The sequence below is a fragment of the Rhinoraja longicauda genome, unplaced genomic scaffold (assembly GCF_053455715.1).
Source record: "Rhinoraja longicauda isolate Sanriku21f unplaced genomic scaffold, sRhiLon1.1 Scf000089, whole genome shotgun sequence".
Taxonomy (NCBI): domain Eukaryota; kingdom Metazoa; phylum Chordata; class Chondrichthyes; order Rajiformes; family Arhynchobatidae; genus Rhinoraja; species Rhinoraja longicauda.
Window position 1 is genome coordinate 59,849 of NW_027601307.1, and position 14,344 is coordinate 74,192.

Genomic DNA, 14,344 nt, shown 5'->3' on the forward strand with positions numbered 1-14,344 from the left:
TTGTATCTCAAGTCGCAGTGATAGGCTCGTCAATCCATCCATACCCTCTCCAGCTTAATTACTTCCTTCCCATAGCATGGCGTCCAACACTACACGCAGTACTCATCCAACATTGAAGAGTACAGCATAGCAACAGGCGCTTTGGCCCACAACGCCTGTGCCAAACATGGTGCCAAGTCCAACTCTTAAACGCCTGCAAACAAGTAATATCCTTCCTTTCCCTGCATATCCATATGCCTATTCTAAAGTCTCGAGCACCATTAATATATCTGCATCCACCGCCATCACTGGCAGTGCATCCCAGGCACCCACCACATTCTGTGTAAACATCTTGCCCCGCGCATCTCCCATAAACTTTGCCCCTCCACTTTTAAGCTCAGTGCAAGTGAGGTTTCACCATCAAGTGTCATTTAAATGCCTCTACCATAGATGCCTGAAGAGCTCAGTCCGTGTATTTTCGAGTGAACGTTGCCCCTCAGTTTTCTTCCATCCTTCCCCTCGCACCGTAAAGCTAGGTCTTGTTCTTGACTTCCCTACCCTGTGTAAAAGACTTTGTGCATTCACCAAATTAATTCCCCTCGTGATTTTATACACCTCTATAATATTACCGCCTCACAGGGGGGGGGTCCTGCTTCTCCCAAATGCGGCCTGGAGCGACCCTCTCCCATTGTAGTCGTCAAGGCAGCTCAGCTGAATTGATGCATGTCCCCCCCTAACAGACACTGGTCTCTGTAAATCCGCGAATGCTTTATTCACCGAACAAACCCCCATCCCTTGCACGGTCTTCCCATGATGGGGGGGGGGGGAGATGAAACAGGGGAAAGAGGGGTGGGCATGTGCGGTTGAATCAGGCTGCAGGGCAAGGCTTCTTGTCCTTCCTCCCTCCTCCTGCTCCTCTTCATTCTCTCCACGCAAAAAGCCAGCCCTTTCAGCTCTCTCACCGGGCCGCACTGATCGCTGTCCTGCCAGGGACCTCGGCTGCGGAGGGCCAGAGTGCCTTCCTCTGCTTCGGGTACACAATAGACAATAGGTGCAGGAGTAGGCCATTCGGCCCTTCGAGCCAGCACCGCCATTCAATGTGATCATGATGATCATTCACAATCATTACCCCGTTCCTGGCTTCTCCCCATACCCCCTGACTCCGCTATCATGAAGAGCTCTATTCTCTCTCTTGAAAGCATCCAGAGAATTGGCTTCCTATGCCTTCTGAGGCAGAGAATTCCACAGATTTCGAACTCTGAGTGAAAAGGTTTTTCCTCATCTCCGTTCTAAATGGCCTACCCCTTATTTTTCAACTGTGGCCCCAGGTTCTGGACTCCCCCAACATTGGGAACATGTTTCCTGCCTCTAACGTGTCCAATCTCTTAATAATCTTACATGTTTCAATAAGATCCCCTCTCGTACTTCGAAATGCCAGTGTATACAAGCCTAGTTGCTCCAGTCTTTCAATATACGACTGTCCCGACATTCCGGGAATTAATCTAGTGAATCTATGCTGCATTCCCTCAATAGCAAGAATGTCCTTCTTCAAATTTGGAGACCAAAACTGCACACAGTACTCCAGGTGGGGTCTACAACTGCAAAAGGAGTACTGTGTGCAGTTTTGGTCTCCAAATTTGTGGAAGAATATTCTTGTTATTGAGGGTGTGCAGCGTAGCTTTACTACGTTAATCCCCGGAATGACGGGACTGTCATATATTGAAAAACTGGAGCGGCTAGGCTTGTATACACTGGAATTTAGAAGGATGAGAGGGGATCTTATCGAAACATATAAGATTATTAAGGGGTTGGACACGTTAGAGGCAGGAAACATGTTCCCAATGTTGGGGGAGTCCAGAACCGGGGGCCACAGTTTAAGAATAAGAGGTAGGCCATTTAGAACGGAGATGAGGAGAAGCTTTTTCAGTCAGAGTTATAAATCTGTGGAATTCTCTGCCTCAGAAGGCAGTGGAGGCCAATTCTCTGAATGCATTCAAGAGAGAGCTAGATAGAGCTCTTAAGGATTGCGGAGTCAGGGAGTATGGGGAGAAGGCAGGAACGGGGTACTGATTGAGAATGATCAGCCATGATCACATTGAATGGTGGTGCTGGTTTGAAGGGCCGAATGGCCTACTCCTGCACCTATTGTCTATTGTCTATTTGATTCTATACTCAACTCCTTTTGTCATACAGCCCAACATGCCATTAGCTTGCTTCACTGCCTGCTGTACCTGCATGCTGACTTTAAGTGACTGATAAACAAGGACACCCAGATCTCTTTGTACTTCCCCATTTCCTAACTTGACACCATTCAGATAAAAATATGCCTTCCTGTTCTTACCACCAAAGTGGATAACCTCACATCTATCCACATTAAACTGCATCTGTCATGCAACTGCCCACTCGCACAACCTGTCCAAGTCACCCTGCATCCTCATCGCATCCTCCTCACAGTGCCACCCAGCTTTGTGTCATCCGCTAATTTGCTAATGCTACTCTTAATCCCTTCATCTAAGTCATTGATGTGTATTGTAAATAGCTGTGGTCCCAGCACCGAGCCTTGCGGTACCCCACTAGTCGCTGCCTGCCATTCTGAAAGGGACCCGTTAATCCCTACTCTTTGTTTCTTGTCTGCCAAACAATTTTCTATCCATGTCAGTACCCTACCCGCAATACCATATGCTCTAATTTTTCCCACTAATCTCCTATGTGGGACCTTATCAAAGGCTTTCTGAAAGTCCAGGTACACTACATCCACCGGCTCCCCCTTGTCTATTTTCCTAGTTACATCCTCGGGTACCGCCGGACAGCGCAGGATGAGCGGGTTTTGAGACAGGAAAGCCAAGGAGCAGCAATCGGCTTCGACACCGTGCTGCCTCAGGAAACGAGGTAAGCTGCCGAGTAGAGGCAACAGGCCAAGTGACAACAGCAGCGACGAGTGTCCACACATCCTCTCTCTCTCTCGTCGTCGCACCAACTGCGGGCGGGAGCGGGGCTGCCCGTGACATCATCAATGCGGCCCCATGACCTCATCAATGGAGCTCCGTGACCTCATCAATGGGGCCCCTGTCACGGGAGACGATGCGTGGAGGGAGCACAGCACCGCACTGTGGGAGGGACAGTGAGCATGAGCACAGTGCCGCACTGTGGGAGGGATGGTGAGAATGGAGCAGGGTGCCGCAGTGTGGGAGGGATGGTGAGGAGGGAACACAGTTCCGCACTGGGAGGGATGGTGAGGAGGGAACACAGTACTGTGGGGGGGGACAGCAAGGAGGGAATGGTGCACTGCAGGAGGGGTGGTGAGGAGGCAGCACTGCCTCGTCAAGTGGACTCTGGTGAGGATAGTGTTGTGCTGAGGAAGGGGGAGCGAGGGAGAGCCACACTGTGAAGTGGTGAGAAGGGAGCGCCACGCCACCTGACAGCATAGAGGGAGTGCCGCACCATCGGAGGGGTAATGTGGAGGAAGTGCTACCCCATCCGGAAGGGGAGTGTGGGGTGAGTGGAACGCTGTGGGAGGGACGGTGAGAAAGGAGAGTCGCATTGCAGGGTGGGCAGTAGGGAAGGAGAACCACACATTGGAAGTTGCAGTTTTTTATGCTTTAATGCTGTTAAATCATATTCTACACTCTGATATCTTTCTCTTCGCTCTACAGGTACTTCTCAACTTATGACGGGTTTCCGTTCCGAGAAACCCATCGGAAACCGAAAATATCGTCAGTCAAAATGCATTGAATACTACCTGATCACGTGGCCGGAAGCGAGACGCGGCTCGCTATAGGTTGCTGCCGTTTGCACCATCGCAAAGTCGAAATTTCGTAAGTCGAAGCATCATAAGGTGGGGAGCACCAGTATCTGTTGTACCTGTGTTTGGCTTGATTGTATTCATCTGATTTGATCCAATAGCACGCAAACAACATATTTGTTCAGTGCACATGTAACAATAATAATAAACCTAAACCTCCTGCCCGATGATGGCACTGAGAAGATGGCATGGCCCGGATAGTGGGGAATCCTTGATAATAGATGCCGCCTTCTTGAGGCAGACATTAGGGAGTTATGTCAGTCTGCCCAATCGTTGGGGGTGATATCTGGCAGATGAAGGCAGGTCAGAGGCAGAAAGCCTCTGGCTGAATCAGATCATTATTTGTTTATGAATTGGAGAGCATCCTGTCAGGTTGCATCAGGTTGTGGTTTCGCAACAGCTCTGTGCAAGACCACAAAAAAGTGTGGAGGATTTTAGACGTAGTCCAGTCCCTCACACAGACTGGCCAATCCCACATCAACTCCATGGGGATACTTGATGCTGTCTCGGGAAAGCAGCCAACATAATCAAGGACCACTCACATGACTGCCATTCCCTTTTCTCACCTCTCCCAACAGTCTTCTGAATGGTCCTCCCATAAACTGGGGTTGAGGTCTGGTCTTCCAACATAACTCATCGTGGGTCTTGGACTTTTTCTCCGTAACTGTAACGCTACACCATTATGTACTGCACTGCGGTGTTTTTCCCTTTGCATCAACTGTATTATTTGTGTACGGCTTGTGTGTACTCACATATTGTATAACTTGATTCGATAATATGTAACCAATGTTTTTCACTGTATCTGAGCAAATGTAAAAATTAAAAAACTAACATTAATACCAAAAGTGATGAGTCAAAAGAGACTCTGGAAACTGGTAACAGGAAAATGGCCATAAATATTTATCTTCAGTCTAATTCCTAATGCAAGATATTTTGGGAGCTGATGCCTCTGTGAGAAGTGAAGACAGGGTGGGTATCGATTGCTGCCCTGGGTCTCTCCAGCCCACCTCTTCCCATGTATCTCACCTCTTCCCATCCAATACCAACATTAGACATGTTGACTTGAATGTTGTTTTACTGATCAGAAGGAAGTGTTGTAATATTGCCTGCATATGGTTAAATAACTGCAAGTCTGAAAGGAAATATTTTGCCAGTATTGGTCATGTTGTGAGTACTCATAGTTCTGGGAGAATTTGGCTGTGGAAGACACAGGATTCATCTAACCGGCACCTGCGTGGATAGGATATCTGACACTCACAACCATTTGTGCCAGTACTGGCGGCCATTTTAAAATTCTCATCTGTGTTGCAGAGTCCCCTCCCTCACTCCACATCCCCTCTCCCCTTCACCGCAATTTATGTGCTCGGGGGATTCAGGTTCAAATCACAGTACTGTCTGTGGAGAGATTGCACGGTTTACCTGGGTGCTTTTTGTTTCCTGAGTTGATCAGGTGGAAGAGGTAAAATGCTGAAAAGGCTCAGCAGGCCCGGCAAACATTTATGCAAAGAGAAACTGTTCAGTTTTCAAGTCAAAAACAGAACTTTAAAAGGAAAAAAAATCAAGTTAGCGTCAAGTTGCAGAGAGGTGGGGAGGGATAGGTCAAAGGAAAATTCAAAGATTTAACAAAGTGTTAAAAGATAAAAGTGTCTACTAGAACAAAAACCTACTGAAACATTATGCCTATCAAGAATGATTGAACAGGCTGGGGTTCTTTTCTCTTCATCCTATCATTCCTCAACCTCAGGAAATCTTCAAAATGATCAAACAAGTAGATGTAGAGAAGACAATTCTGTTTGCAGGAGAGACCACAACTTAGGGCCATCGATAAGTTGCTTATAAATCAAATTTGTAATTCATGAAGGTGTGTTTCATTGTGTCATATAACGGCAATAGAACAATTAGAATTCTTACATGCTGCAGCTTTACAGGCCGATTAACAATGATATGACAAATAAGCATTCAATAATCAAGAATACATAAATGAATAATCAGTAACATCCTGTCACCAAAGCCTGTGCAAAACCAAAGTCCAGAGTACAACCAAAAAGTCCACAGTAGTAAGTGCTTAGTTGGTGAGGTAGTGGTTGGTGTTGTGCAGTGTTCAAGAGCCTGATGGAAGTGGTTTTCAGTGCAAAAACATGAACCCACTTGCTCAGAAAGCCCATTCTCCAGCTCACCTGTTACCTGCTTCATTAGATGTGTTGAACATAATTTTATTTTTTACTAAATCACTGACCCTGTCTTGTTATCTAATGAGGACGTTACTGCCACCCACAGCTTCTAGTGGCAGCTGCGCATTAGGTCCTGCAGATATTTGCAACTCAGTCCAAATGCTGCTTGGAAGGGGCTGAGAATCAACAGATCAAAGAGTTGGAAATCAAAACACAGAGCACCCTGTTGTACTTCGTGGTCCGGTATCTGTTATACCGTTGTTATGACTGGAATGACCACAAGTACACGTATTTAGGGGTTTGAAAGCCGAGCATAAATCCAAGCTCAGTTTATTTCACAGCCACCTGGAACCAGATTGCCCGCCAATATTACGTCATTCTCATATATACATGTTGCTATGCGGGCAAACAAAATAGTCCTTGTGATATAACAAAATAGTCCTTGCAATATCACAACATCCCCCTTGTCTTATATAAAATTAAATATATTTAACAAACAAAACACGGAACACAAATGTTTTTTTTAATATAAACACCAAAAGTCTTCAATAGTAATGATTATCAACAGTAACGTGCAGGTTTCTTACTAACACGTCCTGAACGTGTCACGTATTCTCCCTCAGCATTATGTGCCTCTTTATGTTTGGTCTCAGTCCTGTTGCTGTCTGGAGTGACGCAGTGGGGAGCAAACCCTGGTTTCTCCAACGGTGGAACATCTCTCAACTGCACTAGATTCCGTCTTAGTCTACTTCCATTTGGTGTTTCAATGACGTAAGATCTTGATTGTGGTTCGTCACAGATTATTCTCACTTCTGCTGGTATCCAGACATGAGTTGCCTGATCCAGAACCCGGACCTTCTGTCCAATGTGTAATGGTTTCAAGTCTTGTCCCTTGACTGAATTGTCAAAATGCGCCTTCATACGCTGCTCGCGCTCTTCAAGTCGCTCAAAGTTCCTCTGCCCTTGGTATGTCTTTTGCGTGTCAAGGTTAGTGGGTAGAGGGGTCCAAATCTGTCTTCCAAACATCATCTCTGCTGGTGACGGTAACTTGGAATCAATCGGCGTAGTACGCAAATTGAGTAAAGCTGCTGCTACACTCTGTTCCGTTGTCAAGGACTTCTTGATGACAGACTTCACCGTTCGCACCATTCTCTCAACAAGTCCATTCGACTGAGGGCACCTAGGTGAGGACATCATATGGGTGATTCCCCATTGCCTGCACATGAACTTGAACGGTTCTCCAACAAATTGTGGGCCGTTGTTGGAGATGATTTCCGTTGGTGCTCCTGGGAGGCCAAATGTTGTAGTCACCACATTAACAACCATGGCACTCGTAGTGCTTGTCAGCTTATGCACCACCGGAAACTTGGAATGGTAATCTACCATGACAAGATATTGTATGTCGTCAGGTTCAAAAATATCCATTGCTATTTTGGTCGAAGGTGTGACCGGTATCTCATATGGTATGAGTGTTTCCCTCGTTTGCTCTGGCATGTGCTTCTGGCACTGACTACACCTTCATACAAGGTCATCAATGTGACAGTTCATGTTGGGCCAATAGACCATTTGTCTTGCTAGAAGTCTTGTCTTTTTGATGCCCTGGTGGCCAACATGAAGTTGATGCAGGATATCCTGTCTCATTGACTCAGGAATGATTACTTGCCTTCCATTGAATATGGCCCCATTTGACATGCCCAATTCGTCTCGAAAAGGCCAGTAGGGCCACATGTCAGCAGGTATCTCCTGTATGGTCGCCGGCCATCCGGAATGAATATACTGCATGACCATATGCAGTATAGGGGCACGACAAGTTTCTGTCTGCAGCTCCTCCTTTTTGAGTTTGCCGAAGTGTATCAAGCCGATGTCTAGTGTGTCTTCGACGTTGTCGAAAAAGATGCTCTCAACATGTACATCAAGATCTATGCTCTCTGTCTTCTCCGGATTGGGCAGTCGGCTGAGAGTGTCAGCAACGATCATCTCTGCCCCAGGTCTGTGCCCTATGGTGAAGTTGTATCCTTGCACCTTGATGAGCATCCGCTGCAGACGGAGTGGGGCACTTGTGAATGGTTTGTCCCAGATAGTGACAAGAGGCTTGTGATCTGTCAGCACTTTAAAATCTCGCCCAAATAGGTACGTATGAAACCTTGTGATTCCAAAGATTCAGGCAAGAGTCTCGCAATCAATATTGTAGTAGTTGGACTGGCACGAAGACAGAGCTTTTGAAGCATATGCAACAGGCCGTCCTTCCTGCGAAAGACTTGCTCCTACTCCTTTCAATGACGCATCTACCTTGAGGGTGACAGGAGCATCTGGGCGATTGTACTGGAGTACAGATTTCTCTTGTATGCTGCTCTTCAGGTTACGGAATGCCATCTGGTGGTCTTCTTGCCACAAGAATGGGACATCTTTCTTCAGTAAATCCCTCAAGATGGCAACCTGGTCAGCATAGTTTGGGATGTAGGGCGATAAAAAATTAATCATCCCCAGGAACCATTGTAGATCTTCCTTGTCTTTTGGTGTTGGCATCATATGAATGTCCTTCACCTTACAAAGATCTGGTCTGATGCCTGTGTCTGAATAGACTGTCCCAAAGAAGTTGATGGACTTAGCCTTCACTACGCACTTTGCACTGTTGAAAGCGAGTCCTTCCCGGAAAGCTGTCTCCAACAGCTTCTTCAGATTACAGTCATGTTTTTGTTCCGTGTATCCCACTATGACAATATCATCTGCAATGCAGATGCATCCAGGAACCTGCTCTATGATTGTGTCCATACATTGCTGGAATATATCCTGGCTCACCTACAAGCCGAAGGGTAGCCTTCTGTAGCAATATCTGCCAAAAGGTGTCCGGAACGTGGTAAGTTCCTGGCTTGTCTCATCAAGTCGGACGGACCAATAGCCCGCTTTTGCATCAAGTTTGGTAAAAATTTCACATTGGCAAAAGCTGGATTGATTTCCTCAAAGGTTTGGATCTTATGTGGGCAGCGTTTGAGACTTGCATTCAAGCGTTTTGGGTCTAGGCATACCCTGATTGATCCATCTTTCTTAACGGAGGTTGTTATTGAACTGCACCAGTCCGTATGGTGAGTTACTTTTCTGATGATTCCATCTTCCTCCATTTTATCCAACTCGGCCCGCAACTTGTCTCTGATATGGACACTGCATTTCCTTGGTGCATCAATGTGTAGTGTGGCCTTCTCCTTGAGATGAAGGGTGGCAGGCTCCTTGAAGTTGCCAATCCTGTCAAACTGATTAGGCCATCTCTTCACTATGTCTGCCACTGCGTTGAAACTGTCTTGCTCCTTCCCAGCGTCTGATGGGTGCTCTTCTGTTCCCATGGCATGTATCGTGACGACCTGAAGTTGCCTAATACCTTATTAGGCCTATGACAGCGGATTCTGCCACGTCTACCACGAAGAATTCTTGAGCACACCACATCGATCCCTGGTATCGGCATGAAATGGATATAGTTCCAAAACAAGGGATTTCTGTTGCGTTATATGCCGTCAGTCGGACTTTGCATGGTCATAGGTGCTGCTTATATTTGTCATGTGGATACACGTCTCGTATGACCCGAAGGGGAAGGGTATTTCCTCCAGCTCCGGTGTCTATCTTCACCTTCAGTCGATGTTGCCCCTTTCATTTCATTTCATTTCATATATACAGCGCGGAAACAGGCCTTTTTCGGCCCACCAAGTCCGCGCCGCCCAGCGATCCCCGCACACTAACACTATTAACACTATCCTACACACACTAGGGACAATTTTTACATTTACCCAGTCAATTAACCTACATACCTGTACGTCTTTGGAGTGTGGGAGGAAACCGAAGATCTCGGAGAAAACCCACGCAGGTCACGGGGAGAACGTACAAACTCCTTACAGTACAGTGCCCGTAGTCAGGATCGAACCTGAGTCTCCGGCGCTGCATTCGCTGTAAAGCAGCAACTCTACCGCTGCGCTACCGTGCCGCCCTTCATCGATGGGCATATGATGTTCAACACTGCAAATGCCTCATCGCCTATTGCAGGCATCCTGTCCAGACTTGAAATGGTGATTGACAAACACATTTGATCCTTCATCTTGACTGTCACAGTACGATGCATAACCCCCTTGGGACTGTTGCCGTACCTCGTCAACCTGTTTGTATTTGCCACTTGACAATTTAGATGGGCGTATATTACCCTTCTTAGACCTGCAACAACTTGCCCAATGCCCTTTCTTGCCACACTTCCTGCATGTGTCGCGATACGCCGGGCATTGCCTGGGCTTATGAAACAAAGCACATTGGCCACAAGGGTTTTGTCTCTCCTTATCTTGCGGCTTTTGCTTCGTTGTCCCTCTTGTCTTGACTGCATCTATATTGCGAGACCTGGGCTTTAAATCTGCAATGCACTGTCTGCCTGCCGCAATGGCCTCATACTGCCTGCCTAATGTAAGCACCTCTGGAATGGTGTATCCTGCAGGCTTCTGTAGACGATCTCGCTGTAGACCTTCATAGGGCATTGACACAATTATCAACTCAATGATTCTTTCATTGAGCTCGGGATCATTGAAGTTACACTGGAGACTCTTTTCTCGACACCGCGTCACAAATTGATCGAGCAATTCTTCCGGTTTCTGGCGATACCGCATCAACTCCAACCTGTGGACTCTGAAATTCACCTTTGTCCTCAGCTGGCCCTCAAAGAATGTCCATATTTCCTCTGGCTTGTTTTGATCCTCTTCACTCAGACCTGACGCATTCAAACGACGGAGTCCTTCTACTCCTAAGGCAAGTTTTATCTTTGTTGCCTGCTTAGACACCGATGTGATTTCTAAGTCTTCCAGGCACAGTTTCATCCTCTGCTTGGACAGGGAGAACTCATTGGCAATGTCCAGCACTTGCCAGTTCATTTCAGGTAACCGAGTCATGTTACTTGCCATTTACAGCATAAACACGGTAACTTGAAATATTAAATTTGGATTCAAATCAAACGTATCACAGGATTGCACACCTCTTGCTATCGGTATTACTATATACAATAACATGCAATCTACTCATATATATATATATATACATAAATATTTATATATATATATACTAGACCGAGTGGGCCCGTTGGGCCCGTCCTCGTAGGGTTTCCATTGTAACCGGGAGGGAGGGGGGAGGGGGACCACCTGTTTTCCCAGTACCCCTCTTTACCCGTTGTGGGATGGGAGGGGGGAGGGGAGGGGGGAGGGAGGGGGTAGGGGGTAGGGGGGAGGGAGGGAGGGGAGGGGGGAAGGGGGAGGGGGGAAGGGGAGAGGGAAGGGGGGGAGGGAGGAGGACCTCCCCTTTTCCCAGTACCCCTCTTTCCCCGTTGTGCCCGTCCTTGTAGGGTTTCCATTGTAACCGGGAGGAGGGGAGGGAGGGAGGGAGGGAGGAGGGAGGAGGGGAGGGAGGGGGGGAAGGGGAGGGCGGAAAGGGGGGAGGGGGGGAGGGGGGAGGGAGAGAGGGGAAGGTTTGAAAGAGCATCCCTCTCCCCATCAGAACTGCCTCCTCCATCGACTCCTTTAAGTCCAGGCTCAAAACCTATTTCTACTCCCTAGCTTTTGAGGCTAATTGAGGAGGTACTGTGAACTGTTTGGGAGGGGAGGGGAGGGGGAAGGGGGGAAGGAGGGGGACCTCCCCTTTTCCCAGTTCCCCTCTTTCCCCGTTGGGCCTGTCCTCGTAGGGTTTCCATTGTAACCGGGAGGACGGGAGGGAGGGAAGGGGGAGGGAGGGAGGAGGGAGGTGTGGAGGGAGGAGGGAGGTGTGGAGGGAGATGGGGAAGGAGGGGGGAGGGGATGGGGTAGGGGGAGGGAGAGGGGAGGGAGGGAGGGGGGTAGGGGGAGGGAGGGGGAGGGGAGGGGGGAAGGGGGGAGGAGGGGGACCTCCCCTTTACCCAGTACCCCTCTTTCCCCATTGGGCCCATCCTCGTAGGGTTTCCATTGTAACCGGGAGGAGGGGAGGGAGGGAAGGGGGAGGGAGGGAGGAGGGAGGTGGGGAGGGGGAGGGAGGGGGGGAGGGGAGGGGGGAAGGGGGGAGTGAGGGGGTAGGGGGAGGGAGGGGGGAGGGAGGGGGAGAGGGGAGGGGGGGTAGGGGGGAGGGAGGGGGGAGGGAGGGGGAAGGGGGGAGGGAGGGGGATCTCCCCTTTTCCCAGTACCCCACTTTCCCCGTTGGGCCCGTCCTCGTAGGGATTCCATTGTAACCGGGAGGAGGGGAGGGAGGGAAGGGGGAGGGAGGGAGGAGGGAGGACGGGAAGGGGAGGGCGGAAAGGGGGGGAGGGGGGAAAGGGGGGAGGGAGAGAGGGGGAGGGTGGAAAGAGCATCCCTCTCCCCATCAGAACTGCCCCCTCCATCGACTCCTTTAAGTCCAGGCTCAAAACCTATTTCTACTCCCTAGCGTTTGAGGCTCATTGAGGAGGCGCTGTGAACTGTTTGCGTGCCACTGTATGTTTCATTTTTTTCCTTAGTACCTAATCAGATGTACAGCACTTTGGTCAACGTGGGTTGTTTTTAAATGTGCTATACAAATAAAATGGACTTGACTTGACAGCTCTTCGCAACAATGTAGCACAGGGGCATTGTGACGTCACACGCTGAATACCGCTGGGGGGGGAAGGGGGGTCAGCTCGAGTTCATCTCACAGGGGCATTGTGACATCACAATCCGCACCGCAGCACCCCCCTTCTGTCAAAACTTCGATAAATCAGGGGGGGCAGCACTTTTAAACCTCTGTAACTTAAAAAATATGCGTCCGAATTAAATAAAAATATCATTTTCCAGCAGCGAACCGCATGCTGATTAAGGCGGTACAAAAATCGTGGCGCTACGGTTCACCGTTTTGCCGGAATTGCCGTATTCAGCCGACATCAGTGTTATATATATATATAACACAAGATCTGAGTTTTAGTAGTATATAGATAGATATGTGAGTTTTAAATTCAAACACTAATACAATGTTGCCCTTATTTGCCAAATCTTACTACATTGTGTACAATTATCCACTTCCATTATAATATGTAAACTTGCACACAAATGATTAGGCATTAAGTCTTACACACAAATTATTATCATATATATTTTTAGTCCATATCACCCCACTTCGAGAAGCAGTCTTGCTGTGTAACAGGGTAGTGTAGACCGTTGCTCCACCGCGACGATTTGGCCTCGCACTGCTGGGTCCGTACTCGGCTGCTCCAAGCTGCTAAAGCCGCTGTGCGATCGGGTTTCAGCTGTGGTGCACACCCACTGGTGCTCCCGGCCGCTACCGCATATTGTCGGGACGTGCTGCCACTGCCTGCGGCTGTCCCGACTCTCTGGTCGCCGCGTCGCGCCTTGGTGAGTGTTCAGTCTCTCGGTCTTACCGGTCGCCGCGCCTCTGTGTGTGGCCGATGTCTCCCAGTCGCCGCGCCTCCGTGGGTGGCCGGTCTCTCCGGTCGCCGCGCTTCCGTGTGTGTCTAGTTGCTCTGCCTTCCGAACTTGGGCCTGCACAGGGTTGGGGCACGACGTGGGCCTTCACTCACCACCCTCAGCTGCCTGCATTGTCCCGTCGGTAGCTCGGCGCTGACTTCTTATCAAATACTTACATGTAAAGTGGCCCTGTCGAGCTGCATCCCAGGCATTCTTTACCGAGCTGGAAAGTGTTCATTTTTTTCTATGGCTTTCTTTGTTTTGTCTACTTATTTTGTTTGTTTTTTTTCTTTACCTTTCTAGGGCTAAATCACACCAAACCGCTGCCACCATGTTGTACTTCGTGTTATACCGTTGTTATGACTCTGGAATGACCACGTACACGTATTTAGGGGTTTGAAAGCTGAGCATAAATCCAGGCTCAGTTTATTTCACGGCCACCTGGAACCAGATTGCCCGCCAATATTACGTCATTCTCATATAGACATGTTGCTACGCGGGCAAACAAAATAGTGCTTGTGATATAACAAAAGAGTCCTTGCAATATCACAACAACCCCCCCCCCCCACCACTCAACTGCTGCTCACCTACAGGCCAGTGGTTCATTGTGTGTTTGCTCTGTGCCCTGAGCCAGTGAATGGCTGCTTGATGTGGTTGAGACGGAGCTGGAAGAGAGAAACATCACAATGTAAACGTGAGGTTTCCGTGTTGACAAATGTTTTGTCCAATTCCTCATAAATCCAAGTAAGTATTTCCTTTTTTGGATCCGGCGAAAGAAGGAAAAATCAACAGTGCCATGCAGTCTGTCACGCACAAAATCTTCACCCCCCATGTCGAGAATCACTGAACATTTATGGCAAGACTAAGGTCATTCTGCCAACCATGTCCTTGCCACTAGGGAAAACACTACTCAGACTAATGCCACATTCTTACCCTTGACAATACTCCAAGCAGGTCATGGATCTAGACAAACGCGC

General features: G+C 48.5%; 1 protein-coding gene across 3 annotated transcripts in view; it reads left to right on the plus strand.

Annotated features, from left to right (window-relative positions):
• The window catches only part of LOC144589972 (uncharacterized), a 287,778-nt gene that overhangs the window by 47,779 nt on the left and 225,655 nt on the right, over positions 1-14,344 (plus strand). For 2 of the 3 annotated variants that reach the window (XR_013546105.1, XM_078394887.1), the window contains 2 exons: positions 2,764-2,868; positions 3,633-3,814. Coding sequence is in view for 1 of the 3 variants with exons in the window: in XM_078394886.1 (XP_078251012.1) it covers positions 2,764-2,868; positions 3,633-3,711 (184 nt within the window). In the remaining 2 variants the exon portion in view is untranslated. Of the gene's footprint in view, positions 1-2,763; positions 2,869-3,632; positions 4,612-14,344 lie in introns of those variants that run through there. The other variant, XM_078394886.1, reaches the window with a different exon arrangement.